This window comes from Bidens hawaiensis, unplaced genomic scaffold (assembly GCF_021521415.1).
Source record: "Bidens hawaiensis isolate Kalapana, Puna unplaced genomic scaffold, B.hawaiensis_p1.1 tig00025236_1, whole genome shotgun sequence".
NCBI classification, from domain to species: Eukaryota; Viridiplantae; Streptophyta; class Magnoliopsida; order Asterales; family Asteraceae; genus Bidens; species Bidens hawaiensis.
This window is the reverse complement of record NW_027494028.1, coordinates 324,988-342,112: the sequence shown is the minus strand read 5'-3', so window position 1 is coordinate 342,112 and position 17,125 is coordinate 324,988. Positions and strand designations below refer to the sequence as shown.

General features: G+C 36.7%; 2 protein-coding genes across 2 annotated transcripts; one reads left to right on the top strand and one right to left on the bottom strand.

Annotated features, from left to right (window-relative positions):
• Positions 1–4,536: 4,536 nt before the first annotated feature.
• On the bottom strand, positions 4,537–5,178 carry LOC143571224 (uncharacterized). Its single transcript, XM_077056710.1, has one exon. The coding sequence runs from the start codon at positions 5,121–5,123 to the stop codon at positions 4,560–4,562; it is 564 nt and encodes a 187-aa protein (XP_076912825.1). The 5' UTR covers positions 5,124–5,178; the 3' UTR covers positions 4,537–4,559.
• Positions 5,179–9,099: 3,921 nt separating this feature from the next.
• On the top strand, positions 9,100–16,835 carry LOC143571232 (phosphatidate phosphatase PAH2-like). The gene is made up of 9 exons (XM_077056717.1): positions 9,100–9,690; positions 9,817–10,258; positions 11,277–11,566; positions 12,166–12,239; positions 14,016–14,100; positions 15,184–15,343; positions 15,787–15,830; positions 16,474–16,602; positions 16,680–16,835. The coding sequence occupies exons 1-9, from the start codon at positions 9,100–9,102 to the stop codon at positions 16,833–16,835; spliced, it is 1,971 nt and encodes a 656-aa protein (XP_076912832.1).
• The last annotated feature ends 290 nt before the right edge of the window (positions 16,836–17,125 follow it).

Sequence of the window (17,125 nt, the reverse complement as noted above, 5' to 3'; positions counted from 1 at the left end):
CAAGAAGATCATAAATAGAAGTATCAGAATGTACCTGAGTGTTTGAAGATTCAGCCTTCTCATTAATTTTGGCCATGAATGCAACATTTGCTCTTTCCATCTCAGCAGCATGATTACTCCAGTCAAACTTTCCATCCTGAGCCACCCTTGCAACGGCCACATTCCCTTGATCTCTTTGCTGGTTCACACCATTTTGAGATGGTCTGCTTTGATTTGTATGAACCTGCATTTGATTAGTTCTCTGAGGTTGAAATGTTTGTTGTTGGGTTCTATTCTGATTTTGATAGGGATTTTGATTGGGCATTTGAGTCCTTTGCTGCTGAAAGTTCTGATTCTGATTCTGATAGAACTGACTTTGATTGAGTTGATTTCCAAACTGTCTTGGCATGTTGCCCTCTCTTGCAAAGTGTCCAGGTTGTTGACAGTTATAACAGATGGCCTTGGATTTGTCAAATCCAATTCTTTCATTTGGTCCATTGAAACTACTTCTGCCAGTTCTGTTATACAACCTTTTACTTCTTACTGCCAACATGGCCGCTTGCCATTTGATTTCCATATCTTCTAAATCATCAGCATCAATTTGTTCTAAGTCTTCTTGCATGATGCTTGTGTTTATCAGATTATTGGCCACAAAGGCATGATAAGACTCAGTGAACATTGAGAACAAGGCCTGATAGTCTGTCCCTTGAGTCTGGTTGTGATATGCAAAATTTGATTTCCCATTTCCAGTAGATGGATGATCATCTTCAATCAGTTTCACATTGAATCTTGACTGATTGTTACATGAGGAGTGTGCATCTGATGGTTCCTCAACAATAGGCTGTTGATTCTTGACAGAGAGTTTGCCCATGGGTGCCACAAGTGCATTGTTCATTTGGAAGCTTGGCTTGTCCTCTCGAATCATGTGATTCTCTAACATTTCATGTTCAGCAGCCTTGAGGAAGGCAATCACATCATCTAGTTTGAAGGTAGGAAAACTTGCCTTTTCCTTTATGAACTTGCTTGCAGTATACCATTCCCCAGATAGAGATGATAAAAGCTTCTTGTTAAGCTCAAAGTCGGAAATCTGCAAATCAGTGGTCCTTATTTCATTTAAAATGGTCATGAACCTTTGTAACACTGACTTTAGACTTTCTCCTTCCTTAAACTTGAACCTGTCCAACTGCTGCTTCAGTCGATCTTTCTTTATGTCTCTTAACTCAGTATTACCTTCAAACATTTCAATCACTGCATCATACATATCCTTAGCATTCTTATGATGATTCACAGTGGTTAGAATCTCCCATGAAAGTCCCAACTTCAGCATGCACAGTGCTTTGTCATCCCTCTTTTTCATTCTTAGATCTACCGCAGCACTGTTATTTGGAGCGGCTGAAAGAGTGTAATTCCCTTCAGTAATAGCCATCCAAAGTTCTGGATCGTTGTAGTTCACAGCAGCCTCAAACAACACCTTCCACTTTATGAAGTTCTCTTGTCCAAGTAATCTTGGAATCTTGTTGGTTGAAACTTCTTGATCTTCCATTTTATCAGATCTGATGTTATCAATAGCAATGCACAGTTAATCTTCACTTTTCCTCACAAACCTTTAGTCCCGTGGTCTTCAGTGAGCTTACTCAAGCTTTGATACCACTTGTCAGGACCGTCTTTCAGGTGCAACCTTAGCAAAGGTTTGACAAGAACACACCGACTTAATTACTCAAAGACCGATTGAGTATCCCGGCGAAGTCAGGATATTCAATGATTGAGAATGAAAGCTTGTGGAGAATTATCAAACACAAGACAATAAATGATAATCGGTAAAGACTATTTCAACGACAAAGATTCACTATATTAAATGATACGTCAATGATATAGTGAATGGAATGTCTAGGGTTTTGTGTGACGGCTTTTTTGATATTCGTCTGCAAAGATTGTCAGTATGCGTGCCAAAAACTGTCTCCTAGTCGTACCCTAGGATGTCTATATATAGACCCTAACATTCCATGTATACGTCCTAGACATTACATAATGAAAGATAAATCTAATACAAGTGTTTCAGACCTCAAGCAAGGTATATACCTTGCTCGAGCAAGCTTCCTATACAAGGTGTGCTCGGAGAGTGTCCTCGAGCATACTTTACTTAGAATATATTCTCTTTCGGAGAATACATATTCTCTTCGAGTAAGCTTCATTCCTCTTGACTTGTTCAAACTTTGCTCGAATAAGTCCATCGAGCAAGCTCATTCTTCTTGATGTCTTCAGCTTTTCTTATTCAGCAATCTTTATCATGCTCGGATGTAAATCTTGCTCGGTAACTGAACTGTGCTCGAAGTCTTTGCTTTGATTCACGTGACATCCTCTTATTGCATCCATGCTCGTCCCCATGTGCTCGATCATCTTGTGCTCGTAACACTTGGCTGGAACTTGTATGATCAAGCTGTTTGCTCGATTGGCAATCCATGCTCGATAGAAGAATACCCTTGCTCGTTGAAGTGTAGCTTGCTCGAAGCCTTCAACACTTAGAAGAATCAACAATTTAAGATTCAGAACCTTGCTCGAAGTAGTAAAAACCATGCTCGATCGTCTGGGCTTGCTCGTATTCCATACTTAGCCGTTTCTGAGGAGGTTGAGAAGATTCCAATCTTCCTTAAGAAATCCGACCCAACACTTTTGTTTCGTTCGCTCCTTGTGGATCGCTTTGTATTCCGCAAGCATCGCATTTCTTTCTTCGTGCACCTTCATGAGGACCTCATGTCTTTGTTTTTAATGTTGGCAGTCTCGGCTAGCCTCCGCTCCAAGTTTTCAAGATGCGAGCTCGTGTCAGAACTCTTAGAGGATGTGGTTCTAGACGAAGATCCTCCACCTCTAGCCGCCGCCTTGGCTTTATCTCTTCCTACCGGCCGTGGCAACTCATCCGGTTCGTCAAAAATTAATTCCGGATCCAACTCGTTTAGATTAGTTTAACAATGACCATCGGACATGGGCTGCGACGGCAATTGGTCGGCCGAAGTAGACGTTATCTTTGACCGTTTGGACGGTCGCGGTGGTGATGGTGTCGGGACCGTATGCCACTTTGGCGAGCTTATGCATTGTCTGCAAACATCCAACATGCTAAAATTTTTATTATAAAGGGCTTTGTATTGTTTTAAGCAGGCCTTCAACACATCGGCATCGCTCATGCCGCTTTTTCTGTTGTTCTACACGCGGGTGTGAACGGCTGTGAAGTCGGTTATTATTGTGCATAACGACTTCCATTTGTTGTAGACGGAATCATTCCCGCGATACTCTCCTCGACCCATTCAAGCAAAGAACTTGGTGCGTATTTGTATCCAAAACTCCGGCGAATGTTTGCCGTCACCTTCGATACATATAAAAGCTTAATATTAGTAAACAAAAAAATATAACATGGAAAACATATAAATATTTTTATAATATACCTTGAATCGAGTCTTCGGAAGAGTCGATCCACGCTAACGCTAACGCCATTACCTCGTCCGCTTCCCACATTTGTCGTTCGCACTTTTCGGTTGTTCAAACGTCACCCAGGTTCTTTTTTTATGACTTCTTTTTGGACGCCGGACTTGCGTTTCGGGTATTTGGATTTGTGGTACTTGCGAGGACGTATATAGCATTGGCGCCCGAAAGAACATATCGGGGGTAAACGATTGCATGGGTGGAGGAATCGTCGGTCGTTGTTGTTTTGCATAGAAAGGGTTGCTAAGGTCGACGTTATTTGGGAGCAAACTAGCCCACCACATACAACTCGGATCCCACGGGTTTTGATTCGGGTTCGGTGTTGAGCTTGAGCTCGTGTTCGGGTTAGGATTCATGATTTGGTGTGAAGATGAATGTTGGTTAAATTTGGTGTGAAGATGGTTAAATTTGGTGTGAATATGAAAGTTGTTTGAGTAAAATTAAGAAAAATGTTTGAATTTATATAGAAATGTTAATTTTAATTTTTTTTTAAATGGTCAAAAAAGTTAGCCATTGGTAGTAGGCCCCTCACCTCACCCCTCACCGCGCCCATCGTCCCCTCCACCCTTCCCCCCTCCGCGCCCCACCTCACCGCGCCCCGCCATGGTGTTTCCCCCCTTCCGCACCCCTTCCCCCCCTTCCGCGCCCCCCCATAGCGATGAGTCTTCCATCCATTTTAGGTACTCATGAGCGAAAAAAAATATGTCTATGCGTCGCCTACGTGGCAACACTTTTTCTCAATAAAGCCCCCCGCCCCTATAACACATAGTCTAATAGTAATAGTAACAACAATAATAACAGCAATAACAGAAAAATAACATGAAAAGAAATATATTACATGCCTCTTGATTTAATAAAATAAACACATGTATTGTTACAAATTCTTTTGTTTCTAAATTTTGAATTAAATATATGTAAAGTATTATCTTTTATCTTTTATATATCAATATTCGTACGACCCAAGCGATCATTTAAGTTCGAGCTTGAGCTGCCATGGTTCAGTTTGGCTCGGCGCTTGAACAGCCAAAACAACAATAGGACAACAAATCATGACAGGATTGATTAAACTAAATCACAAACCTTCAATGTTCTTTTAGTACAAAATCTCAAAAACACAACACCACAACAGAAGAAGACACCATAAACATATAAATCATAATCAAGAACCCAAAATGCAAAGCCCAGTTCCTCTTAAACTTCCCAAAATAAGCATCTGGTGGTTCTTGATAATGAATCTCATAATCATCCCTAACAGCATCTTCACCACCGACCGCCACACTGCTCATTCTCATCCGGATCTGCCTGAGCCGCTCGGTGGCTAACCCAAGTGTCAACTTGTGGCACCGTCTCTGGTACTTGAACCCATTGATGCACCGAAGGGTCTGAGCCACCGACACATAGAATATGAGGTGGGCAAGGGTGAGAAGACCGATAGGGACCCAACAGTGGCGGCATTGGAGCCGTGGTGATTGGACCTCGGCTGCAAATACAAGGGCTAAAAAGAGGAAAAAATATTGGAAAAGCTTCCAAAGTTCCTTTTTTTGTTGGTCAACAGCTCGTTTTTTCTCTAGCGTTTTTTCGAAATGGAGTTGGATGATGGTGTTTAGTGCTTGTAGGGCGGTTTCTTTTGGTATCGTGTAGTTATGGTGACTGCTCTCGTATTCCGCCATCGTGTGATTGCATGAACTTGGAAGAATGTATTTCTGTGAGTTGGTCAACAAAGTCAAAATGGTTTTTAGCTGAAAGTAAAATGATGAACCACGAATAGCAATTATAGCATAAGAATTTAACTACAAACTATTGCTGCCTAGGGCTTGGACCAAATAGAAACAGATTAACTTGTACAGCACACGAATCACAAGTAAAAGACAATGTGTAAATAAGACAACGTGGTTTATGTAGTGTAACCTAAAAACACATATTTTTGATCTCACACTCTGTCTTTACTTTATTGACAAATCTACAATGACCATAACCCTGTAATCTATACTAAATAAACAACTTCCAAACAAGAAAGCATATAACTAAATCTTAGTATTCTAACCATACTAAATAAAATACTTTCAATAAACTTTCTGGATAAGTCGTTTCAGGATTAACCAACACATTTTCAACTACCGTAGTATTTATTGCACTTTTAATTTGTCAAATTGGGGGAAATAAATAAGCAGGCAACTGAATGATTCGAAACAAGAGTGGTCTGTCTGGATCGTATATACCTGGTTTCAATCGATCAAATTAAGTTCAAATCCTAACCTTGGGAAGCTTTACTGCATCGTCAAGAAATGAAAGGGTTACTTATATATGAAATTCTCAAATCAAGTCAAACTCATGTTGCATCAACTGTGTTAGTGTGTGTGAAAGAGAAAGAGTACCAACCAGGTTGAGTGACAAGAAAGATCTGATGCTATGCTGGTTGGTATATTCGAGATATACACTAAAGAAAACCCCTAGCTACTTTTAATATGAATATTCTATTCAAACTTATAAATCTTATTTATGTCCCATCTCACCCTTTCTTTCGTATAATATTTTCTAAATTTTGGAATTCATTTAGAATAAGAAAATATATTGTGTAGGTTACTGAAACAGTAAATGTGTTAAGCGTGTGGACTCAAATGACAAGAAATGCAAACTATATTGTATCGTTGAAAACATTTAACTATCGAGTGAAAATGACAGTTTTCGTCAAACTACAATGACAAGAGTTGGAATTGATTTTTTTTTTCATTTCATGTAAACTTAAATGTTAGCCCCATAAAAAGTTAAACCACTTTAAACTAAACATACATAAATAAGTCACAATTTTGTTTTATGTACGTAGTGTAACTTTTCGAAAACTTTCATATCAATTTTGACAGCTTAGAAAATTGAAAGACTAGTTAGTTATTTAGTTAAAATTATATGGAAGTGACTCGTGTCTTATGACTTATTGGATGGAACAACACATGTCTTATGACTCATCGGATAGAACGACACGTGTTAACGCATACCGACACGTATCCTCACAAAGTGAGATGTGGCAGATGGCTAATCATTATTAATGTCGCATGTCAATACCTTATGACACAACTCATCATTAAGTACGAGACATGTCAAATGGTGGCGATCGACGATCCGACCTGGGGTGTAAGAAACGACTATAAATAGCGGTCATGGACTGCTTACTTGTGGCATCCCAAACACCAAACCACTCTCACTTTCTCGAAGTTTGTGCCACCAAGTTGGAGTCCCGACGCCACTCTAAAGTTTCAGCATTTCATACCCCGACGCCCCATGTATAGTCGAAGTACTTATCGTTCGTCCTTATACCCATTTTTAAGGTAAGAATTAAGTTTAAGATATTTCAATTCATAGCTTAGATTCTAATCGAGTGTATAGCCTAAACCTTGAAAAGTTTGTTGATATATTTAAGATTTTTATATATAAAGGTTTACAAAATAAACATTTCGTTATTATTAAGAAATATAAGTTTTACATACAAAGGTTATTGTCAATTGACTTTCTTCTAAAAGAAGAAACATTAATTTTTTTTTATATAAAAGGTATTTATAAATAATTAAATAGAAAAGCTTAGCGGGCATGTAGTAACTGGAATGGTGAAAATACTGGCAGTCAAGTTTTTTGTCTAAGGAAAATAATTCGTATAAATCTCAATTAACCACGGGACCCCGTTTACTTTCCTGGAGAGCGTGATGAGGGTGTTCGAACCTATTAGGTTAAAGCATGCCACACCAAACGTTATACGAACTAAAGTAATCATCTTGAATAAAAATGACTTTTATATCAAAAGAATATATAAATAACAAGTTTGGTGCCGCTAAGCTGCCATTGGACCATTTGGCGGCATCTTACTTGTCAATAGCATTTTGTTTGTTAATTTTTTGTTTTGTCGTAACGAACATAACAGAAGCCGACTGAACGATAATTTTTTTGTTTGTTTTAATTCTGATAACGTAGCTGACGTGACGTAAACCAACCAAATTCGCATAGATTTACCGCCCAAACGCCCAACACCCGAGTTTACCGATCGACACCACTCCATTGGTCCACTCAATTTTTATATTTCCCCCCTTTTTTAGCTCCAGTACTGTAACAAATGTAGCCGAAACCGGCCGAAGGTGTGTCAAGTTACCGCCTTAATGCCCAGGACCGACAACGCTTGGGTTTTACCACCGTCCAGGTTTACCGACCAAACAAACATCATTTTAAATAATTTATTTTTTATATGTTAATTTGACGAATATATTTTTTTTGGTTTAATGCCAAGGTTTTACCAATGGTGTCTATACCATAACAAACGTAAATGATACTGACTGAATTCACGTCAACTTACCGATGTAACGCTCCGATTTTACCAACATCCGGTTTCAACGTTAAGGCTTTACCTACTACCCCGGTGTAACGAGCCAGATACAACACTGGTTTTGAATAAAAATGACTTTTATATCAAAAGAAATGTTTTATCAAGATTTAAAGATATAAATCGGACTAAAGGTCTGGAGCTAGATCATTCAATCTAGATAAATTATTAAACTATTATTCTCGAAGTATACGTCCGAGGTAATCGTTCATCAAATACAGAGAAATTGCTAGTTAAACAACTCATCAGAAGGTGAATACGCTCAACCCTTTTTGTGTAAATGCTTATACCTTTTTTAAAAAATATAATCTTTTAAAATTATGAATATTTGTCTATATTTAAAGAGTTAGAAAAGTATTGATACGAGAGTTGGTTCAAATCCTCTAAAACGTATTGATACAAGGTAGTATTAGAAACTTAGGCTAAAATACACATGTGTCTGGATTCTTATATATATGATTCGTAGTGGGCACACTACAGACATACTGATCATGGGACAAGTTTGTTTTGGTTAGTTATAATGAAAGTTTGTTTTAAGATGTATTTTGGTTGGTTATAATAAAAATTTGTTTTCGTATTTATTTTATTCGGCATGAAATAGTTTAGAGGGGAAAATAATCTTTCTGCACAATCATTCATATGTCCAACCAAGCAACACTTGCTGGTTCAGCACTTACTGGATTAGAGCTCTTAATCATTCAAACATTTTACTGATTCAGCACTTACCAAACATCCCATAACAAGAAGGTGAAACAAAAACCCGAATAGAACCAATTTTACACATTAAAATCAATTAATATATCAGTTTTTTTGATAACATAAAAGAAAATGCCGGGTGATGGATTCAGTTACGAAAAGAAAACATAAGAAGGAAGCATGGAATGGAAAAATCCACCTCCACGTAACCTGAACCTCCATAAACTAATTTCTACATATACTCTCCATCTTTTCACAATTTCACCAAAACAACAACACCGCTGAATCCTTCTTCCCCATTTCGCATTTTCTCCTTGGAGACCAAACACACAGGGGAGGTGGAGGCCGTATAATATATATTCTTCTCCTCAAAATCCATCAACCAATCATAATAATAACAAATACCCACTTGACAAAACTTCACAGAAATTTGAGAATTTGATTTTCCTCGTTCAGGCATTTCGTCGAACAGGTTATCTACATGCACCCCAATTTAAATTTTATTAATTCATTACAGGGTTTTTAGTTTTCCTTTTTCTGTTTCAATCATCACCTTCAAATTGGTGATGTAATTTTAGAGGAATAGGATGTATGCCGTAGGGAGGTTAGGTAGTTATATAACCCGGGGGGTTTCCACGGTCTCCGGCCCCTTTCACCCCTTCGGTGGGGCCATAGACATAATCGTCGTCCAACAACAAGATGGCACCTTGAAATCGTCTCCTTGGTACGTTAGATTCGGTAAGTTTCAAGGAGTTTTGAAGGTCAAAGAGAGGGTTGTAGACATTAATGTTAATGGCGTTGCGGCCGGTTTTCATATGTATTTGAACCCGAAAGGGGAGGCTTATTTTCTAAGGGAAGGTCTTGCTCCTGAATCAAAAGGCCACGATTGTGATTTCGGTAAGTGTCATTCGCTTATTTCCCACAATGGCGAATCGTTTTCTAGAACTTTAGGGTTTACTCTTGAAAGAACAGGTGTTAATGATGATCATTTGTCACATGAAGATGGTAAGTCTGCTGAGATTGCAGCCGAGCTTTTGGAAAGAAAGTGGTCGACGAATTTGAAGGAACATGATAAGTACGACGGGGAGGTTATGAGTGGAAAACTAGAGTCCAGTTTGGTTTTACATGAAGAACACTTTGTACATAAACCGAATGATGATAATGATACTGATCATATTGTACATAAGCCAAATGATGATAATGATACTGATCATATTGTACATAAGCCAAATGATGATAATGATACTGATCATATTGTACATAAGCCAAATGATGATAATGATACTGATCATTTTGTACATAAGCCGAATGATGATAATGATATTGATGGCAAGGTGGTGATTTGTGAAACTAGTGAGGGTAATTTGGGAAACAGTGGTTTAAACAAAGAACCAAGTTGCGCAAAAGTTTCATCTGCTCGAAAAGAAAATGTTCAAGATGAGAACTCAAACGGTCAACTACAACGGGTCGCGTTCAAGGATGTGGATGAAAGAAGTCTTGGGTCGGATCGATCTCCATGTATATTTGATCGGGATATTATTAAGGGGAGTCTTAGAAAGTTTCCAAGTGATAGTGATATAATTAGAAGTTATAAACTTATGGAAGGACAAAATTTACCACATACTAAATCACTGCCAAATGTTTTGTGTGATTTTAATGGATTTGATTCTTCATATTGGGACATGCTTCGAAAAGATGCCACACGGATCATCAAATACGGGTTTGACCAACCGTTGTCGAAGAATGGTAAGAATGGTTTTTTTATGTCAAATGATATGATTTTATATATTCAAGTGATGGATTATTAATTTGTGGGTGTGATCATACGAGAGTTAAATTTTCTGCGCTGCTTATAAGGAGATGGGCCTTTTGGGTTGTGTTTTGTTGATAATGGGTTACATGTAAAAAATTAGCTAAGAGGAGAACCAAATGTCACTTTAGGTGTATTCAAATGGTTACAGTTTCATATATCATTTTATTTAAAATAGATTATCTTATTATTAAAAAAAATATATATGGGTATAAACGAGCTGAGCTCGGCTCATATTTAGCTCTATTTAATGCCAAGCTTGGCTGGTGTGCAATTTTTCAAGCTCAAGCCTGGCTGGCACTCTACTGGTTTGTTATTTATTAATTTATATATATACATTTATAATGATTTTGTACATATATTTTAGTTATACTTTTCATATATATTATAATACATATCATTTAGTTATTTTTATCATAACTTTGTATGTAGTAATTGTGTTGTATATATATATATAATTTTTTATAAATGTATATAAATTAACTAATAAATAATAAACAAGCCAAGCGTGAGCTTCACATATTGGGCTCGAGTTGTCTCCGCCTATTATTTTTATATTTTTGGTTCAGTATATTGAATATTTATTTGCATGCATATATATAACAATTACTGCATATTTTTTAGTTATGCTTATCATAATTTTATTATAATAATTGTTATATATAAATATAAATATATATATATATATATATTTAATATAATATAAGGAATAAAATTTATAAAAATAATAGGTCCATTTTGGCTCGCGAACCAGCCGGATCCAGATAAGTGAAGCTCGGTCTTGATTTGAGCCGATCTCATGTCGCTTACGATTGGATTGGCTCGTTTACACTCCTAAGAAAAATGGACAAAGAAAACATTGCCTCATCAAGCCGACCTGACCCGACTCGATTTGGCCTGCACACAAATTTACTATTTTGACCCTCCCCACCCTCTATTTTTCACTTATTTCAGGTGATACACCAAACATGGTTGATGACACTGGTAAAAGCTGGAGTCTTTGGCCCTTTGGGAAATCAAAAAGTCGAAGACTGTCTCAAAAAGAACCGGCGGGTAAAAAAGATCTCGACCTTGATAACGGGTCAGAAGCGGGTAGTGAAAAAGACAACTTACCAAAGCCAAAAAAGATTCATTATTTTAAAGGGGTCACACCGACACCTGAAGAATTACAGTCTTTGAATCTTAACGAGGGTAAAAACACGGTAACCTTCAAGTTTTCAACCGCAGTTCTCGGGAATCAACAGGTTTATAATCTTGCTATTGTTTTGTCGTTAGGCAGGCTTGTAAAGGAACCGAACAAACCCAAACGAGGCATGCTCATGTTCGTTTGTTTTTACTTTAACAGAACAAACAATTGAACACTAACAATTAAACGAGCATTGTTTTCTTCATGTTCGTTCATTTAATTGTATAATCGAACGGTTCACCAATGTAACGAAGGCAAATGGCATAAAAAGAACACACACCAATTAAAAGTGAGTGGGTGATATTTTAATATCTTAAACACTAGACTAACTGTAACAAGCCTAGGAAATTTGAATGAATATATAAACGAATGCAAACTAACAAACTTAAACAAACCTAAACTAACGAACATAAAATGAACTTTCACGAACATAAATGAGCAACTGGACATGCGCTCATGTTCGTTCTTTTAACTAAATGAACATAAATCTTTGTTCATGTTCGTTCGTTTATTAAATAAACGAACTTCCAGCTGAATGGTTCATGAACGGTTCACTCAACGCTTGGCTCGTTTACAGGCCTATCATTAGGTGTATTTTGAATGTGTTTTCTGTGGGTTGTGCGTGTTATGTGTTCATAGTATGCAGATGCCATTCAGGTTGATGCAAGAATATTCTTGTGGAGGTCAGATACGCGCATCGTGATCTCGGATGTTGATGGAACAATCACCAAGTAAGATTATGCTTTATGATAAGATAGTACAATGTGGCTCCCAGGGGCATTTTGGTCATTATATTTATACTTAACAAAAAACCTAACAAAAGTTGGTGTTAATACCCAAACTCATGTCAGAATTAATACCACGAACCCCAAACTTGCAACCTTAGACCATCACCAATGCACTGCATTTAGCAAGCATTTGGTGAGTGAATGGTGATTTGGAAGAGAGAGACAAGAGAAAGAAAGTGCTTTGCACTTGGCTAAGGATGGAAAGAGAAAGTTTTTGTGAGTGTAAAGAAGTTAATGAAGAGAGAGAAAGTTAAAATAAATGGTAAATGTAGTGATGTGGCAAAAATATTTGTAAGGATTTTTAGCTAGCATTGGGTTTGGTCTTATTTTACTAATCTCGTGAAAATAACGTTAAAAGTGGCGGAAGGTTAATCAGGCATCATGTGGTGGCGTTGATAGCTGAAAGACAAGGGTAAATGCACCAATCGGCCGGTGTGCCAATGGCTGAGTGTTATGTGCCTTATGTCTAAGGCTTGATACAAAACTACTTTCGAGCCGGGGGTCTCACCGGAAGCAGCCTCTATATTCCTACAGGGTAGAGGTCAGGCTGTCTACATCTTACCCTCCTCAGATCTTACTATAGCTTTGCTATTGGTGGGATATACTGAGTACGATGATGATGATGATGATGATGATGATGATGATGATGATGATGATGATTGGGTTTGGTCTTACAATGTTAGTACCCAAGCCTACCCAAACTCGTGTCAAGATTAATACCACAAACCCCAAACATGCAACTTTACGAAGTTAGTACTTAGTACCCAAGCCAAGCCACAGGGACCATCAGTGTAACTAACTCTACATTTTATGACAAAGATATTAAATAATAGTTAGATGCATGAATTCTTTAGCCTTGTTATGATTAAAAGCAGCGGTCTTTCTCAAATTAGGTTTGAATAATGGTAAGTATGCCATTTTGTTCTACATAGAGGTGGTAAACGGGTTGTGTACGTGGGTTGGCTGGTTGACAAGACGAATTCAACATGACATGACACACATATTCGCGGGCTGAGACAAACTCGATCCGTTTAACCTGATTATTTTTTTATTTTGCATATTAACCCGATATGAAACTAAGAATCATGTCAGGCACGTGAATCCAAGCATGACTCACTTATTCGCTGGTTGACACTAACACGGCCCGTTTAACCCGATTTTTTTTTATTTTGCATATTAATACGATACGAACGAACACAACACACATATTTGTGGGTTGAGGCCCGTATCACTTTTGAGTTTTATATTTTATATTTTATTTTGCATACTCACATGATACGAACCCTAAAATCATGTTAGACATGAAACCATACACGACAGACCTATTTGCTTGTTGACATAAATAAGGCATGTTTTAAAGAATTTTATTTTCTTGCATATTAATACTTAAAAATGACAAATTTTACATCAAAAAGTACAAATGTATATAATAAATTACATTTAAAACTATAAAAGCATGTGCTGGTTTCTCTTTTCTCTTATGAATGTTTGCATAGTATACCTGATCAGATTAGGTTATGACACAAACCACATGTGCTTAAAAAACTATTAAAATAAACGGGTCAACTTCAAACTTACCCAAACCCATTTACGTAGACTAAATCCAAACCCGTGAATTTCATGTTAGGTTCAAATTGTGTTTTCGTGGCTTTATTTTTTTATTTAAAGAGGAACCAAAAATCTCCTTATATGATATCATTTTGATCTTGTTTTTTACAGATCAGATGTTTTAGGACAATTCATGCCTTTAATGGGAAAAGACTGGTCACATATTGGTGTAACAAATCTCTTTTCGGCTATTAAGGTTTGCATATATATATATTTACTCCTATTAAATATATGTTCATAATAATCATTACAAAAATAAAATTGCTGCTGTTGTTTCTTTATCAAGTATATTTTTGAATTTTGACTAATAGTCAGATATACTATTTTACTGGGCAATTCGGAGTTGGCTTAAGAAGAATCGGGTCAAAATGGGTCAAATAGGTTGAAAGTCAACAAAAGTGTATTTTAACACATAAGACATCTGACATTCTAAATCATTATAATCAGAAATTTATATATTATCAAATCCCTACACACTTCTATAGAAAAGCTTGAAAGTTTGCAAAAAAAGGTGTTTTGGGTCAACTTGACCCGACCCGTTCAAGCGATACCAAAAACTAGATTTGACCATCACCCGTCTCCCACCTCCACCTTCAAGAGGGAGTATACGAGCCTAGCCCGAGCTTGTTTAAGTTTGAGCTCGGCTTGTTTAACTTACTGGGGCTAGAGCTCGGCTCGTTTCGAGCTCTATTTCTAAAGCTTGAGCTCGGCTCATGAGTAGTTTTTCAAACTCGAGCATGTTTCCGGCTGACTTGTATATAATTCATTAAATATTTTTATACATTGTAATTATTTTTATATAAATCTGTGGTTTTATTTTTTGTATACAACATAATATGTATTATTTAGATACTTTTTTACCAATGGGGTGGTGGTCCATTGGCAAAGGCAAGGCCTTCAAACGCCTGAGTTGGAAGAGGGAGGTCTTGGGCTCAAGTTCCACAGACAACAAGAACTAAAAGAAATTTGCTGTTAAAAAAATAGATATTTTTTATTGCAAATTTATATGTATAATAATTATTGTTATATAAATATATATTTAATATATTATATAAACTTATACAAATAATAGGAGTTTAGCCTTGCGAGCCTACTCGAGCTCATTATTTGAAGCTAGGGCTCGGTTATTAAACAAGCTCATTTTTAGGCTCAGGCTCAATTAAGCTTGGTTCGGTTCGAGCTTTTAGTGAGCTGATCTCGAGCAGCTCATGGGTGGCTTAGCTCATTTACACCCCTATTCGAGACATTATGGTTTCATTGTGTTTATTTTATGTCGTAGGAAAACGGATATCAACTTCTATTTCTTAGTGCTCGGTCAATTTCTCAAGCAGATGTCACCCGACAGTTCTTAATCAACCTCAAGCAAGACGGAAAGACCCTACCCGAAGGCCCGGTTGTTATTTCTCCCGATGGGCTTTTTCCATCACTGTTTCGAGAAGGTAAACAACAAAGTCAAACATTGACTATAGCAAGTCATATGAGTTCTTCTTTGACTTCAAAATTAATGTTAGTTAATTACTTTGGTAAAAAAGATGGATATATATATTTAGAGTTTGGATCAAATACAAATTAAATTAACGTGCGAACTGTGAGAATCAAGAAATGTAGTTATATATACAACATAGTGTAATTATAGTGTAGTGTAATTACAACATAGTGTAATTACACAATTACCCTAGTTGTAAATATAATTACACTACTTGAAGTTAGCACGCTAATTTAATTTGTACGTTAACTTTCCCCTAGATATTTATTACTATGTAAGCATTGGTTGGAATTAGAACATGCTTTACCTTTTTTGTTGATTATGAATGTGAATTAAACGAGGTTTGACTTTTTAAAGTCAAAACAGAGTCTTAGAGTTTATTCTTGATTTTGGCAGTTATCCGAAGAGCACCTCACGAGTTCAAGATCGCTTGCTTGGAGGTTAGCTCTTAGACTGTTAGCTTTTCACACACACACACACACACACACACACACGAGATGGCAAGACGGGTTGATTGGGTAACAGATTCGTGTTAAAATGGGCCAGGTTTAGCATGGACCTGGTTGGGTCGGCCCACTAAGTTTTTTGTTAATTTTATTAATTACTAATGTGTTAATTATAATCAGATGAACAATATTATTACAATGGAAGTCTAAATCTTTGAATAACAGAATTAGGAGGTTTATGCTTAACAATAATGATCTTGGGCTTGCTTTTGGTTTTGCTGTAACCAAAAACTGAAAAAATCAATTATAAGTAATTTATAAGAAATTTGAATATGGTATAGCCCAAAAATTTTAGGTTCAAATGTGTAATTAATAATTAGTTAACAATAAATTTAGGCCGAAAATCATTATTTTGGGCCATTTTATTTTCGACTCAAAAGATTTAGGCCCAAGTGGTAAACCCAAAAAGACTGAAACCAAATCGAACCCGTTGTAAAAACCAAAAACAGAAAAAAACTGAAACAAAACGGTGGTTAAAAAACTCAAGACCGAATTTTCAGTTTTTGGTTCAGTTTTGAGTCTAAAACCGACACATTTCAACCGTCTGATTTTAGCTGAATTTTTCTAAAATTTACAGGATATCAGGGTGTGTTTTCCAGCCGATTGGAACCCGTTTTATGCAGGTTTTGGAAACCGAGACACTGATGAGTTTAGCTACCTTAAGGTGGGAATACCAAAGGGAAGAATATTCATCATTAATCCTAAGGTACAAATTAATTAACTATTTACTGATAATAATTAAGGGTTTTAGTTAGTTTGTTAAATTAAGTATTTTTATAATAGGGAGAGGTGGCTGTAAACCGAAGCAACGAGACAAAATCATACAATTCCATTCGTTCAATAGTCAATGGAATTTTCCCACCCAAATCAGAAGAAGAACAAGCACAAGAACAAGAACAAAAAGGAGAAGTCACACAAAAGGTTTTTATATTTTTCTAATTCATTTGCATGAAAACGGGTTGTAATTTGACCCATTTATAGGTGGCTATTTTAGTCCATTTACGTGGAAATGGGCCAATTCAGGTCATATTTTTTATAATGTCTATAAACAAACCGAACGAACACGAATGGGGCATGTTCATGTTCATTTGTACGTTTAAGTTTAACCGAACGACTGAACATGGGCAATTAAACTAACATGGTTTTCTTGTTCGTGTTCGTTTATGTTCGTTCACTAACAGTATAAGCGAATGGTTTATAAATGTAAACAATTATAAACGAATGCACAT